Source organism: Brachionichthys hirsutus, chromosome 9 (assembly GCF_040956055.1).
Source record: "Brachionichthys hirsutus isolate HB-005 chromosome 9, CSIRO-AGI_Bhir_v1, whole genome shotgun sequence".
NCBI classification, from domain to species: domain Eukaryota; kingdom Metazoa; phylum Chordata; class Actinopteri; order Lophiiformes; family Brachionichthyidae; genus Brachionichthys; species Brachionichthys hirsutus.
The window spans coordinates 4,343,893-4,360,868 of record NC_090905.1 but is presented as its reverse complement, the minus strand read 5'-3'; the positions used below and the strand labels follow the sequence as shown (position 1 = coordinate 4,360,868).

General features: G+C 43.2%; 1 protein-coding gene and 1 pseudogene across 1 annotated transcript; both read right to left on the bottom strand.

Annotated features, from left to right (window-relative positions):
• Positions 1 to 3,202: 3,202 nt before the first annotated feature.
• LOC137899457 (potassium voltage-gated channel subfamily V member 2-like) lies at positions 3,203 to 5,679 on the bottom strand. The gene is made up of 2 exons (XM_068743494.1): positions 4,423 to 5,679; positions 3,203 to 3,493 (listed from the first exon to the last, which is right to left on the bottom strand). The coding sequence occupies exons 1-2, from the start codon at positions 5,677 to 5,679 to the stop codon at positions 3,203 to 3,205; spliced, it is 1,548 nt and encodes a 515-aa protein (XP_068599595.1).
• A 2,962-nt stretch (positions 5,680 to 8,641) lies between these two features.
• Positions 8,642 to 15,312, bottom strand: LOC137899455 (very low-density lipoprotein receptor-like; annotated as a pseudogene).
• Between the last annotated feature and the right edge of the window lie 1,664 nt (positions 15,313 to 16,976).

Below are 16,976 nucleotides of genomic sequence, written 5' to 3'. Positions count from 1 at the left end.
CTACACTGGACTATTATGTTAGGTGTGGGGTGGCAGCAAATTCAAATTCAAATTCAAATTCAATGAAAAGCGAGGAGGGGGGTAGATCCTAACCCAACAATTTACTGTATAAATTTAATAAAACACAACTGAGTGGATGAAACTTTCACGTTTACCACATTCACATTATCAATAAAATAAAATAAATAAAAAAAGCCAGGAGTTCTTTAAGTCTGTTTACACTATTTGAATATAACCTCTTAGTTCATCTTTGAGACAATAAGATTACTCGCTCAGTATACTGACGTCTCTCCCGTCCGCTCTGTCGCTTCCTGTATTTCTCGCAACGATATTTGTACATAAACGAAACTGTAACATCATGAATATTTTTAGAAATTGTCAATTAATAATCAAATCACATAACGAACTTCTGGCTTGACGACGCGCAGCAAATGAAACGCACCTTTGAATTTAACTTTTGAATATTTATAACGCGTTATTGTTGTTTTTTTACAGGCTGATTATTTTTTTTTTTAAAAAGCTCATTGTCTGTCGGTCTGACGTCACACAATGAGTTGTTTCATCTGTCAGATTTATAAAACGGCAACTGGAACAAACAAACATCGCTGAGGGAAGTTATAAACGGACTCACGTTCGAACTGGGCTGCGATCCTCTGATGCGCGTCCACTCGATGAAGCAGCCCACGGAGACGCGGCGCGTCGGGGTCGGATCCCGCGGGGCGGGGCGGGGCGGGGCCCCGTTTCATTCTCTTTCGTTCTGAGTTTCTTCTTATTGCAACAACGCCGGAGGAGAGAAGAGAATATCTGGCGCAGCTCAAATGCCAGCAGGGATGGACTATATATATATAAAACAGTGTGAACAATGGAAGAGACTGAGATGATGGATGGATGGATGAAAAAAAAAGTATTTTTTATTTTTCTAATATCACCTAATTAACATTGTCGGGTGTCCGTGCTGTAATAAAGTGTGCGTGCCGCCCGTAGATCGCTCTTCAGACTTTGAAGTGAACGACAGGAGCCGGTTCCCGTCATCGGGAGGCGATTGTCTTCATTTTGTGTTCATCGAAACAGCCCCAGGTTTCCCACTAAGTATAAATACATTAAAAAAACTATATTATTAACTATATGTATTATAATAAAGGTCATCTAATATAATATGTAATGTGTTGGAGTGTCATTTTGTGTCATTTTGGTTGGTGGTGTGCCGCAGGATTTTGTAAACGTAAAAAATGTGCCGCTCAAAAATGGTTGGGAAACACTGGACTAGAGCAATGGAAAGCAAATATGAAGACGAGCAATAAATAAATAAGAATCTGTACCTACAAACTAAACTCTTGAATTTGCCTGAATATACGACATCAGTGCTATAGTTTCTGTGAATGAATTGAAAAGAAGAAAATCCTGCCCCCCCCCCCCATTTCACTCAAATGTCATGTGGTCCATGTTGGCCCCAAAAAAGCCATCTACCTTCCACATTTATTATTTTCTGCAAAATGCTATTAATAAATCAGCCACAAACCAATGGACACAGGCGAAATATATATATATACACATATATAAAGTACATTTACATTGATTTGTCTGGTTTTTATTCCCATTTGAAACATTAGATATATATATATAAAATAAAAAAAACTTACAAGACAGAAAATATGAAATTAACTTCTTAATCTCACGTAAGAATATTAAAAAAATCAGGGCGTACATTTTAAATCACTTCAGAGACGTAGGAAGACAATGGAGAAAGTGACCATGAAGGAAACTCAACCTCGAAGAAAAGAATGAAGAAAATACTCCTGTATGTGCGAATTACATTTATTAGAGTAAAGAAATAATTTGAATCAATACTTTTAGCAGTCTTGTTTTTTTACTCACGTAACTATACTTCAACCTTAGTTTAAAAAATAAATAGCGCATCCTTTAGCCACTGCCCTGGTCAAAGATGCTTAAATGTCTCTTAACATACTCTGCTATAAATAATATATTGATCTAGTTGTAAATCTAAAAAGCAGAAGAAGAAATTGAGATTTCATTTAAGATACTGACTAAAATAAAATAATTACTACTACGACTACTACAAATATCACGCTTTCCCATTAAAGAGTGTAATTAAGATGCAACCATGGCAACAAGGGCAAATCTCAAAAATGATAATGAAGGAGTTACTGTATATGATCCCTTTCCATGCCAGCCGTAAGAACTGTTCAGTCAGCAACACTAAACCTTTATGTCTATGTATTCATAACAAGTGTAGTAACATACATTCACTGCCAGCCTAAAAATAGACGATCATCTTAAATGCATTTTGGAGAGAAAGCTGTTTAAGCCCTCCGAGTTCAGAGACTTGGAGAACATCTACTGACGGTCACGTCGAAGCTTTAGAAAGACACTCCTAGCTTTATGACTGGCAGATGTCTCTGTCGGTTAGAAATTAACAGATTATGATTATTGTTGCTATCAATGATTAGAACGCCGGTGGCAGAAAAGAATGCATGCAGCGGCTATTTATATGGCCCCTCCCACTGCCTGTAAACTTCAGATCATTATTCAAGATTATTCGCGAGATGATAGGTTCCTTCATCTCTTTCATTATTCATTGAGACGCTGTGATAGGAAATGTGTATACAGTCAAACAATTTGCACTGGAAATAAATTCAGATCCTCATATTTACCAGTTTAATCTTAAATAGGCACTATAAATACGTTCTGCACATAAAAAGACAGCTTGTAGCGCAGTCGTTGAGGAAGTGGTTATGAATAGTGGTTTAGTCAGATCAGGCTTAGTAGAGTAGACAATAGAGAGATATTAGTCAATGCATTTCGTAAAACACCTTGTGCTTTGCCGTATTGTTTTAAATGTCAAGATAATAACCACTGTGCAACTTGATGGCTTATTACAAACCTGGGGCAGGATTCCTGACACTCGCCCTTCTTTTACAGTACCATAACAAGTTATTTCAAAACAGCAAGAAAGTTAATCCGCCTCCAAGATGTCCTACATTCTACCACAGTTCTCAGCAAACTGATAATGACAGGGTGTCTAAGGACAAAACCACTTCTTGTATTCTTAGACGCCCACATATTCTCTATGTTAAACGTCAGGCTTTATCTGTCTGTCGTGTGTGAAATGTCAACTTTCAAGTTCACTAAGCAATATAAATCCCATTGAAGACATCTCATGGGTGCCGTATCATTTTAAAATTCAGTGTGTGCAATTGCAGTGGCTTTCACTACTACCGTCTTCCCTTGAGGGGTGAAAACACACGTCCAGGCGGTGTCTGAGGCGCCTTTTTAGCTGAAAGCGCTTCTGCACGAGGGTAGTGTTGTACTCCTGAGCTTTTAGCTTGGCATAATAATCAGAGAACTTGTTAAAAAGGAAAGAAATCGGCATGCCGTTGAGAATGATTCCGAATGAGATGCAGCCAAAGGCCACAAAGCGGCCCAGAATAGTGACCGGAACCACATCGCCATAGCCCACAGTAGAGATGCTGACCTGTGAAAGAACGGTGAACAGTCAGTGTTAGTTATTGCTCATCATAGCTTGGATTGGTGGTACATTTGTTACATTTGTGCAAAAATACAGATCAATGTTGAGATTCTAAAAAATTTGTAAAAAAAATTTACATTTAAATTGACTCTTTCTCAAGCCTGTTAATCCCGTCCAATCTCTGCTGGCCTAAATGTCAAATGTCAACCCACTTACATGTTCTGGCCTAATTGTGTGCGTGGATTGACTGCACATGATGGTAGTTAGGTGGATACACAGTGCTACTAAAGTTATTGGCAAATTGCTTGGACAAGAATGGCGAGACAAAGCCGCTAAAACGTCCAAACGTTAACATGTGCATCTAAAAGAAAACAAAAAAATATCATGTCTGACACTTTTTGTATTTGATTTTTCTTGCAGATAAAATTGTATTTTCCATGGACGAGCCTGCAGATTTTCCAAACCACAAATACTTTCACAGTTTAAGGGAGAAACTATAAGCAGTACATCAGGTGAAGTAAAGTGCGATTCGGTGGTGAGATAGAGCCCCCCCCCCCCCCACATGACTGTGTTAAATTCCATAAACATCGATCAATAATCAACTGATATATTAAGGAACAAATTTTGAAGCTCCATTGACTGCAATGTTAACAAAAATGTCAAAGTGATCCAGAATCCAGGATCTCTTCTGGATCCTCACCGAAATCTTATCATCTGTTCCTGACAACTTGACCGACATTTCCTGAAAAATCCACCAAGATTTGTCCAGATATTTTGGAGTTATCTTGCCAAAAGACAGACGGACGGACAAACAAACGCCAGCGATCGCATAACCTCCGCGTCTAATAATAAATGAGGTGCAGGAATATTACGGAAAATGATCAGACATAAAGTTTCGAAGCGGCAGCATAACACTGACTTATTCAAATACCCACCGCAGCCCACCACCAAGCGTATGGGATGCTGCTGATCGGAGAGCCGTCCGTTTCCCTCTCGGCTGAGTGAAGCAGAGCAGAGAAAGTGAAGATTCCCATGGCAATGAACAGGAAGATGCAAGATGCCTGCTGGTAGCATTGCCGCAGAGTGAACCCAAATGCCCTCATCCCAGTGGAGTGTCGAGCCAGTTTCAGAATGCGAAGGATCCGCAGCAGCTTGACAACTTTGAGGACCTGGCTAAGCTTACTGACCCGAGACATTGTCCTCCAGTCGTCCTGTGCTTTCAGCTCCTCTGTGTCGGAAAGGGCTTCAAAGACAATCTGGACAAAGTAAGGTACGACTGCCACCATGTCCACAAAGTTGAGTCCGCTCTTCAAGAACATCCTTACATTCGGAGTCGTGGCAAGGCGAATGAAATATTCGAATGTAAAGAACACAATGGTGAAGATCTCCACCCATTCCATGTGTGTTCTGTCATGCATTCTATACTTTTGAAGTTCTTCTACGGTGTTGAGGGTCAGCGCAACGATGGAGAAGAGCACAAACAAGTTGGAGACAACGCTGAAAGCCTTCGCCAGAGTTGAGGAGAACGGATTCTCGAAAACGTTCCACAGGATCTTCCGAATATTCCCAAAGAGCATGTCCTCGAAGCACTCATCATTGTACTTCACTTCGATCTCAGCCATTAACTCCCTGTCCACTTTGAGATCGTCCTTCACCTCATCAATCTTCTCCTGAAACACCATCCAGCAGCAGAGCGCGGTGTCCTTCAAGCTCAGGCCCCAGTAGGCGATCTCCTCCTCGAAGTTGACAGGGCACATCTCCCGCACTATCCACAGAACTCCACTTGCGTAGAAGTGGGAGATATGATGGAAAAAGGCCGGGTCCCGGTCAAAGAAGAACTCGTTCTTTTGCACAGAGTAGTCATCGCACAGCGTGAAGACTTTTGCCCAGTCCCTGCAGAGGGCCAACGAACCTATCCGGGTTTGAGGATATTTAACGGCAAACTTTTTGGGGATAAGAAACACTTTCCCCCCAACATTAAGATTGATGCTCTGCTGTTGCTCAGGTTTACCCTCTGCTTTGGAGGACTCCTCTTTGATGCTGTCCAGATTATCCAAAGACCTCCAGGCTTTGATTGTTTTCTCTTGGGAAAACGGAAATGTTTTGTCGTCTACTACACCTTTCGAAAGACAGTTGACAGTCAAGCGGCGACTTTGCAAACATCCCTGCGGCTCAACATTCTCTAAAGCCATGGCAACCGTGACTCAAAGTCAATAAGACAATGAAACAGCAAAAAAAAAAAAAGCATAACAGGAAACACTCCAGGAAAATGATTCCTGCAACACATGGGATCTTGCTGAGCCAGCAGAAATGGTGTGCAGGCGCCTGCAGGAACTGATATCCTGGTGAAAAGCAGCTCTTCCTGTTTTTCTAACTCAGTTGAGATTGTCACCTATATGTTCACAGGAGGGAGAAGAGATTTCTCTGTCTGCGGTGCGTGAAGCCATTTAGTCGAACAGACACTGAGCGAGAGAGTGAGCAGCTGGGATCCAACTAATCTCGTTGGCTCGTCTCCAGGTTTCTTTAAGAGGGAGCAAACGCAGGTTGTGAGGCAGGATTGGGAAACAAAGTCAATTTAAGGATTTTGAGGCAGAGTCAGCTGAGGCCATTTGTTACCTGACCTATATCGGCTAGTTAAAGAGCACATGCATATAAAAATGTCCTAAGGCAGGACTAGGAAGGCAAAGAGTCAACTGTAGTCATTTGTTGCACGACCAGTTTTATTGGAATTCACCTTTAATCTACTTTGCGTTGACACTCCCTTCCGTTCCGCACACCAGTTTTATGACTCTAAAGCCGCTTCAAGACATTGTCTGTGATCTAACAATTGAAGTTCTGGTTCTGTTCCAACATTAACAAATACGTTTTAGGTAGTGTTCTGTTTGGTAATGAGTGCTGAGGGTCTATTTATTCATGGCTTGAGGAAGGTAGCAAATTGGAGCTTTTCCCTTCCCTTTAATTTCTTACTAGTTGTTCTTCGTTAACCATTAGCTCCACCTGAGTCTTCTTTTTGCACTATTTATTTCTTCGTGTTGAGCAGCGCCCATTGGCACTTACTGCAAATCGGGTGGGGTTTGCCCATTACTCATCTTCTGCTGCAAAGGATACTTGTGCAAGGAATATACGAGTACTTCACTTTGCAGCTTCGCAGTGTGATCCACCCATCACAGTTTAACAAGTGTTCTAAGTTGTTAATAAATTTGGACTGATTGAAACAAATCATGACATGGAAATGTTTCTCAGTTTTGTAGCATTTATAGCCACGAGTTTCATGTCCTGATCTGCAGTTGGAGAATTCATCAGGACCTGCGCTAAACGAGATAAACCAGAAAGCACTAAAGCAACATTCCTCAGCCTTTGAATTACACCGTTTAACTTTAACTTCTGCTTGTCAGCACGACTCAGCAGAGTTAAAACAGTATTGCAAGGAAGGAACAGGAAGCCACCATATTTCAACAACTGTCACGGACCTTCATTTCAGCTGTCAAAATTGTCCAACTGAAATCAATCTTTTGTGCATGTTCATACTTCAGTGTGCCATTTTGGAGTCTGAGAGGCAGGCAAGAGATTATTTAACACATGCAAGAAAAATAAAAGTGAAACATTTTATTAGATATATTCATAGTACACATTTTTTCACAGTTCTATTCATGACGCACATCCGGCACAATATAATAAAGTCCTTCCCTAAAAATAAACACCAACCACAGCAGCTTGAGTGCTTTGACAGAATTCTGTCATTTAATGTTCAGGAAGTGAAGAAAAACATTTGAAAAAAAACAAACGAACAAAAAAGTACAGAATTCAAAGAGGAGGTCCGTCAACCAAACATTCACTTCAACACCGCCCTGTATCACCATGACACATTTAAAACACACACACACACACACACACATTTGTTCCCAGTGTATCAGAAGGCATCAAAACACCACCATCTCTTTTCCTGGTGATCAGATGAGAACCAATAGGACTGCAGTATCTACAATAACTGTTGATTATCTTAGCACGAAGACTGCAGACAGAAACCCACCAACCTGAACCTCACTAATAACTTAATATATTACTTCTCTATGTACAGAGGCATGTTACAAGTTAACTACCAGGAAATAAATAAAAGCAGTTTTACACCAGCTGGTTGGTGGATGTTTCAGGGAACTAACAAGCTGCTAGACAGATTAATACTTTTTTTCCCCACAAGCTTTAAGTGAGAGACAATCTCTTTGAATCAGCAAGAGCAAATGAGAGAATTGCCAACAATTGTCCAGGTTTTTCCTGCAGCATCAAATACTGCAATGCAGAAAATATCTTCATTACGGTTCAAGACATTTCATGAACGATGAGGCAAAAACTGCAGCAATCTGCAATAGTACTAAATAGAAGGCATTTGTACCTTATAGTAATTTGATAGATTGTTATTATTCCATAATTCCAGACTTGTTTATCACATATTTATCCCCTATGAAAAAAACAAACAAATATTGCATTGATTCAATGTTAAAAGGCCACTTCAAGTAAATGTCACTGCAAGAGTGCAAAAGAAGAAAATGAATGCTGAATTAATGCTTTTGATCATCAAAAAGATAAATGACAAATTATCTTATCTTCCCGTTTGACGAGCCAAGGCCACAAGATAAGGATAGTCTGAGTGAGAAGAGCCATCCAGTGGAACACACACGTGTGTGTTTTTCTTCTAAGATAAATGGAGTGTAATTACTCATAATTCTCATTTCCATTTTTAGATGTGAAAAAAAAATCTTAATACAGCACAGGATGAGAATTTTAGTAATAATAAAAAATCATGTTTGAAAAGAAACTAACCATTAAAATGAGAACTGTAGTCCAACAATTATTTGAGTAACCGGTCTGTCATGAAAGTTCAGTCTTGACAATATATATATATGAAGGAAAGAAAACGAGCAATCAACGTCTCAGTGATTCAACCGCCACCCAAAGAGTACTCCAATTCGCCGATTGTCTTTAAAGTGTGAGAACCCCCCCCCCATCTGAACTACAATATTATAACCGCCAGAAGCAATGTGTAAAGCTGATTAGCTGGGATCACCATATTGCCTTCCTGTTAGCTCTGAGGTCAGTCGGAGGCAGAGACGCCGCTGGGTGGAGCCCATCGCTGGGCTGGCCATCTGCGTCACGCCTTCATTCACCATCCGAGTCCGGCTTACGACGACTTTCCTGGCAGCCGAGACAAAACACAGCTTAGTCAACATGTCGCACTCCCAAAGCCTTTAACCCGATGGGATCTGCTTTATTTTGTATCTGGGAAGCTGGTGAGTGAGAAGAACTGGGAGATGTTTCTCCCCAATCAGTATTAATAACTCTGACAAGAAGTTAAAGAAGATAATGCTGGATGTTCATGGATGGGATTAAGTCAGAGAACTTGATCAGATCTCTCCCACTTATCAATGACTCTACATTGGATGAACCACAAGCAGAGTTTCTATTGAATTCGCCATTGCAACCTTGTTCCTGCAATCCCCCCGTCGTGCTCTACTCGTTTGGGGATTACGTCGTCTAACTCAGTGATGTAACTCCTGACCTACGGGGTTCTGGAAAAGCGTGCCTTCCTGAAGAGGAAGCACCTGCGGATCCTGTGACTTCAGAACCGAAAGCCTTTCTTCAGTTCTGGGACAAAAACAATGGCTGCACTGGCATAAATTCCTACATCACTAAAACATAACAATAGAAGCGTCTCTATAAATAAATCCCCACGCGTAAACACTGAATGCAGCTTAAAGCGCTGCAACTCCGCCGACACACTCGCCACCCAGTTCATCTACTTCAGAGCTCCGTGGAAAGCCCGGAGATGCCTTAGTGTACAACTTCTAATTTGAAATAATATGTCTTATATTTATGCGTTGGTGCGTGCGTATCCGCCGACCTCTCCGACTTTGCGTGCTTCTGAACCCATCAGCGGCACGTGAACGATGAGCGGGTCCTGGGACTCTTTGAGGGAGAGGGTCTGCTCGGCGACAGGCCCGGATGGCCTGAACTCTCTCCACCACCGCAGCACTATTCCAACCAGCAGCCCACTGAGAATGACTGGGATTACACACACACACACACAGATTGGATCATTTCCTGGAACTCTGCAGACATGACGGAGGCTAATAAACCAACATCAACTTTCTTCCACTCCCCTCCTCTGAGTGGACAAACACATCGTTGGCCGCCATGACAAGAGCGCTGGGCGCGACTATGTCGACCTCATCATACGGTGACATCACATTTATGTAATTAGTGACGCACTCTAAAACATGAAACTCTTGTTAAGCAGCTGGGCAGTAAGAAACTAAATTGTCAGCGCCCCTAGTTTTTATTTTATTTGACTATTTCATCAAAATCTTCTCATCCGCCCTGATTTACAAAAAAAAGATTGTTTGTTTTCATAAGTTAGTCATGGTGATTCATTTTAACTAGTATTTTCAAGGTTCTTACTGATAAGAGCGAGGATTCCAGCAAACGTTGGATCAGATAAAGATGGGGCAGGTATGGTGCGAGAAACTGATGGAATTTCTCGGGCTTTCTTTCGTCCCGTTTCAGGAGGAGTGCAGCGAAACTCTGGAGTCTCAGCCAGCAGGTCAACGACACAATCGTGCCGGCAGACTGTCCTGGTATTTCCACATAGAGATGGACCTAAGAATCAGATGAATGCATTTGATATTTGTTGAAAAGAGCCAAGTTTATAAAGTTTATACATCATGACTGAACTTTTTAGGGACTTTTTGTTATTTATAAAAGATAAGGTGAAAAAAAGACAGGGGAGATACTTTAGGAGAGGCAGACAGATAAAAATCGGTCACACTCGGTCATCCCCATCCTCCTCCGATCGACAGAACGCTCCAAACGGAAAAAAACGTCATCAAAATGACCCTCCTGCTCCTCCACGTTTAACTTGAGCGGTCATACCGTCTGGTTGGAGAACAGGATGTACGATGACCACGCCACCAGGCGACGGGGCGTTCGACAACAGTATCTGAAGGTTCCTGCCGTCGTGTTTGTTGACTCTGCAGAGAGATTGCGTCACTTCTTCGCTCCAGTATACGAAGCCCTGAAGCAGAACGGCCAGACATGGCAGAGCGAGTCAGGTCAAGCTCAAAAGCGACAGCTGGCAACAGTCATAGAGGAAACATGCGGCCATTTGTGATCAAGAACTACAGTTTTCTGGATCAATCCACCTTCTGCTGTTAAAAAGCAACAGGATGGGATCTGAATTCTGTGGACCTTTTAAACTCCTGGGCTTTTGCACCTTCAAGGATTTCAATAGAAGCAAGGAGAGACCACTGATCCATTTAATCTAGAGAAAGGTTATCGGATATTCTGTATAAACATAGGGCATTAATGCGACCCACTTACCTCAAACACAGCCAGTCCAACGGGCCGGTCCAGATAGCCGTTAGACTCCAGCACGGTTTTACGGTGACGGCCTTCTAAGTTTACCCTGGAGATGCTTTTAGTTCCTCGGTCAATCCAGTAAAGCAGCTGGCGAGGCATGTCTATAAAAAAATTAAAATAAATCACACGAGCGCATGATCCATGCCATGAATTTCAACACCAGGAGACCTTTCAACATATTGTTCTTCTTGTTGGAATGCAGAACCTGGACCCGGACAACTTAATAACTCCAAATCTAATTATCAATATACATTGAACGTACCCAGAGCCAGAGCGACAGGCTGGCGTATCGAGTGAGTAGCCAGAGCCACCCGGTCCCGACCATCCAAGCTGGCCCTCTCAATCCTTGCAGCGCTGCCACACTGGGACCAAAAGAGCAGCCTGAAAAACAGAAGAGCATTGCAGCTGGGCTCTGCAGGGACCGGTACGCTCTAATGACGTTCTAAAATGGCCTCTTCCTGCAGAATAATGAGCCCTGCCACGCTGCAAAAACTGTTCACGGATGATTTGAGGAACACGAGTTCAAGTAGTTGAAGATGCTAGATTACCGTCACGTGTATTTACGTCACGGCCCCTGTGGCGCTCGGGGAGCAAGTTGGAGTATCATGTAAACTGTGGGAACTGGGGCTTGAACCTCCGACCTTCAGATAGCTCCAATCCCAATTCTCCTCCTTAGCCCTCGCACCCGTACCCCACTCCGTTTCGTGTCATCTAGCCCTCCAGATGGAGCATTTCAGGATGCAGACTCAAAACGGAAGGGTAACGGCAACATGTTTTAAACCACGCTAATTTTAAACCCAAAGAAACACTTTCAAACCAACTATTTGTAATTTGACAATTGCAAAACGTTGCCTTTAACTATTAGCTTAAATACATAGGAATTGTCTGCCCCCCCCCACCCCCACCCACCCTTGGAGAGGATCCACAGCCACTGCAGAAGGTTCGTCCAGCCCAGTGATGAGCAGACGCTGCGCTGAACCGTCCAAAAGGCCAACATTGACAGAGCCTGTCTCCACACTGGTCCAGTAGAGGAGATGATGGATCCAGTCCAAAGCCAGGCCCGACACCGAGCCTTGAACCTTCAGCGCCAACACTGAATCCTGCCGCTTTTCATCCACAGTGACCCTAGTAGAGCCAGGAGCGAAAACATGGAAACATCAAATGTTAATGAAAACGTCTTGCTCCAAACAAAATTCAACAATCTTTGTTGCCTGTCAAATAAACTAAAGTAAATTAAAGTAGCCTAGAAGAGGTATTGCAGTTCTGTCCAGCTGTGAAAAGCCTGGAGGCGTCGCACACCTGATCTGCCCCAGGGAAGAGTTATAACCCGATGGGAGCTGGATTAAATTTAATAAAACCCTGACCCAGATAAATAGTGGAAATTTGATCTGGTTATTATTTTTGGGAGCTACATGACCCACAAATGGTTGTTTTGTCTTTGTAAGGTAACACGGGGCATTGAGGCGCGCTGGCAGCAGCTACAGCTTCAGTCTGGTACCTGTTAATGGAGCCTCGTCCCCTCGGGGCCCAGTACAGTGTTCGGTTAGAGGCCAAGGCTACCAAAGGCCCCGGCCCTGCTAAACGTTGGGCCGGTTCCCTGCAGTCGGTGCCGGTGATGTTCATCCATCTCATTCCTTTGGAAGAAGTGAAAACCAGCTGAGCTTCTCCTCCTGGAAAGACCATAAGACCAACAGAATTCACTTTATTTGGACATTTTTCCCCACACAAAAGATTTCAAGTGGCAAAGAGTGACAGGCTTTAGTATTTGGAGTGATTTTGAATTGGAAAAAGAAAGTAATCCAACAAGTCTTATCCACACAGCGGTCGGCTGTTCTGCTATTTGGTTTCTCGCCTTTGGCGCGGCACTCGCTGTTTGTGGGATTCATTCGATATTCCTCGAGACAGTCGCAGGTGAGGTGGCCGTTCGCGTGAACGCACAGCTGATCGCACACGTCGCTCTCCAAGCACGCGTCGATTTCTACATGAAAGAGATGCAGCGCACGGTTGCGTTAGAGCTGTGCAGTACGCATCAAGTCCAGTTCCTTTCATTCAATGGACGAAAATAAAAATAAACGAATAAAAAATGAGCACCTAAATCCGCCCCCACTGACGCTTCGTCTCACCTTCACACTGGCTGTCAGTGACCAGCTTCATGGTGTCGGGGCAGAGGCAGTAGAAACCCATGGGCTGATCCTTACACGTATGAGAACAGCCTCCATTATCGACCTCGCATTCATTCTGATCTGAAAGAAGAGACATCGCTATGGTGGCTACTGGTGCTTTCCACTGTTTACATTTGGTGAGTGTTCAGGCCTGTTTCCAGTCAGTCAGTGTGTGTGTGTGGGGTGCAATGCAATCGAATTTATTCCCATTAAACCAAAATGAGTTCAACAACAATCATCTTTAAGCTTCCAGGGAGAGGAGGATAAATTTCTCTTATTTTTCCTTCCCATTTCTTCAATTTAACAGTTTTCCTTTTCTGCTGTGGCTAAATTATAATAGCATCAGCTGCAGGGAGAAACACTTACCTGAGCAACAGACTGTTACACATGTTTCAGGTGTGTCACGGCGCCCCCTACTGGCGGTAATCCAGTCATCTTTCATGCAGAACGTTCCTACGCTGGCTGCTATCAACATTCAAATACAGTAAGAAGTCTAAGAACGACTGACGCCATCTTCCCATCCTATCAGCCTTCACTCTTCTGGAAACGATTTAAGGCCCTGCAGGAATTTTACCTGCCCGCGCTTCACTCACCACAACTGTCTTCGTCACCGCCATCATCGCAGTCCGGCGTGTTGTCACACTTCCAGCTGTGAGGGATGCACTGCCCACCTCCGCAGCGAAACTCAGACGGCGCGCATGCGGGAGAATTCTGCGGGCGTGGCCGAGACGAGCCAGACGAAGCGGCGCAGTCCTGGCAGGAAGCCTCGTCGCTTCCGTCGCCGCAGTTTTTCACACCGTCACACAGGAGGTGCGGAGGTATGCACCCCGCGCGGTGGCAGGCGAATTCCTCTTTCTTACACAGGCGACCTGTGAAGTCACAGCAATCATTTAATCCGGATTCTTCATCATATTGCAGCAGACAACTAACAGTTATACATAAAATCATCTGTTCAAGTGCAACATGTGTCAAAACTCATCGATTACAGCATCTGGGGTGACTCAACATGTTAAGCAGGACGAACCTGTCTAGCACTGCGTGGGTTGGAAACGGTCCGCAAGTGATATTTAAGGCCCAGCTTCAAGTGTCTAACCTTTAACGCTAATATTCATGCCTGCTGCCCTTAATCACGTTGACAATACTTCCCTCTGCATGTTGTTGTTTAACTGAAAGTTTTCAGCAGCTTATTGTTTAAGCTTAAATCCCACAAGAATTCAAAATACAAAAGTCTAATGACGTCCACATGGCTCCAGGCAAAAATCCTCAACGGTATTTACTCACACTGGAAGGAAAATCTGATGTGGCACAGCTTGAGAAGACAAAAAAACAAGTCAGCAGGATGAATAAAACTCTGATAATCCTTTATCCTGAAACACTGCCTGGATAGTTGGTCCGTGTTGAAGCGACACCCTGAAGCTTCCCAAACAGAACATTGGCCAACGCGTCACGCTGCCTCCGTCGCCTTGGCTTCTTCCCACAGTGCATCCACGTGTTCCATAGATAAGCAACGCACACACACCAAAAACAAGAGCTCGTGAAAGCCAAACCGGCGCGCACACGTGTGTTCGTTGCTTGGACTCACCGCAGCGGAGCTCATCCGATCCGTCTTTACAGTCGGCGCGTCCGTCGCACACCGCCAGTGCCGGTACGCACGAACCATCGCTGCAGCTGAAATCCAGCTGCTTGCGTGAGGCGAGCAGAGAGTGACCTGCAGCAACTGAGGCACAGGCAAACAGTTTCCCGTTAACATACAGTCGTTATTCAAAAGGACGACAGTCAGTTTACCAGAGTCAAGGAAGAGCTGAATAAAATGACTGCGTGCAATCAGGTCTGTACTATCACAATATACTGGGTCCAGCATTGCCACCAGCGCTTGGCTGGGAAAATGCAGCGTTCCAATGGATTTTATACAGTTGTGAAAGATCTACCGAGATAAGTGCACGACGTCAGATGCAGCCTTCCAGGGTCGGACTACTACTGTACTTTCGGCTTGTCCTGTGAGGGGTCGCCACAGCAACTCCTTTATTTGTAAATGGAAGACCATAATGAAGAAAGACACCATTTCTGGGCACAACCGATTCCTCATGAGGAGAATCCACTAGATGGCAGTAATTACAAAGGACTCCAAACAATCTTCACTCGAGAAGCATTTTAAGATGAAGACGTCAAGGGGCTCATCAAAGCCTTCAGACCTGTCCTGGGCGTTTCTCCCCGACTCAGCTTCTTCCAGGGATCTCCTCCTCCATGTGGCATCAGAACCTCCTCGCTCCAAGCAGATATTAGCCAGAAGGCCACCCATATTTTATTTTGCACAATGTTTTGCAATAGCATAAATCCACATAACACACATTTTGCCTTGTCTGATGGATCGTTCAGGTTTTCCCACACACACTGGGATATTAGCCTATATTTTAACAAGTATATCTGGTGGATATAACACTAAGCCAGTAGCAGATCTTGCTGCTAAAATGCTTACAGAATGCTCAAAATGTTGTTGTATAAAAAGGCACCCCAGGGTTGAAGCTGCTGTTCGGATTTCGAGCTAGAATTGCAACTGTCATTTCAAAAATATATTTTCATGATAAAAGTGTGGATTTTTAAGAAGGTTTGCAAAGCAGAAAAGCTGAATAAAATGAAATCTCTCATCTCTGCGAGCCAGTGACAGGCTTGAGAGGCTTCGTCAGCTCGGGCCAAACATCTCTGATCTGGTGCCATCTAATGAACCACCCCGACCCCTTGCTTTCCACTTTCATGTCCCAAGTATTGGAAGACAATTCCCAGAGAACAGCTGGTCTGCAACAACTCTCTGCTCTTTGAAGCAATTGCACCCATTTTGGTCTATTTAGGTGATTTTGCCTTCAGTTAAAATGATTTTAATCGTGTCTTACGTCGTCATATATGTTGTTTCTTTCCACTTCTGCGAAAATTGACTTAAAATTGCCTCGTCTTATCTTAGTATTGACATATGCCGTGCATTTAAACATAAACCAATCGTCTTGCACTGAACTTGGACTGCAATTTCTTGTCTTCCAACAACGACGATGTAATTTTAAGTTTAAAACCCAAGAAAACATAACAAGACACGTTCTTTGTACGTTGCACCATGAATCACTTTAGATTTCATTTCATTTCATTCATGCGTCCTGCTCGAATGGTAACTCTGTCCGTCAATGGAAAAAAAAAAAAAAAACTTTAATACGATAAGCGTTCATCCATATGCACGAGTTATTAAAGCATCTTTACCCCAGATGAAACCGCAGGCTGGAAGAACGACCAGAAGAAGCAGCCCTCTGCAGTGCCCCATGCTGTATGTCCTCCACTGGCGAACAGTATGCGGCGCAGAAATATGACGCAATAGCTCCGCGCCACACACTCGGAGTACTCGAGTGCCGTCCGGGCAGCAGGCAAAATTAACTTACCTTTCTAAACCGTCCAAATCGTTACATTTAGCGCGGGTTATGTGGACTTTAAATAGTACTTAAACGCATGAAATTAATTTAAAACAGTTTCATAGATGTCAGTTTTTGCTTTTATGGCAAAAACGTGCTTTGAAAGTCAAACAAAAGCTAATTTTTACACTGAAATTTAAAACCGCAATTCCTTTCCCCAACGAGGTAAAAATCTGTCGACACACCTACACAGGTGTTTCCAATCTCCTCCTGATTAGACAGATTAACACCCATCCCCTAGCAGTTTAATAAATGTCTTGATTGAGTATGGTCTTCTTTTGGGAGATGAAAACATTAACATCAGTATTTAAGCATCGTCCCAGCGCATTGAGGTTTTTTTTTCTGGATTACAGCTAGAAAACCCCTAATGTTCAGCTTTATATAAACTTCAGCCCGATTGTTTCTGTTTAACTACATTCCAGTTTATACCAAACATAAATGATCAGCATCTACATTGAATGTGGCTCT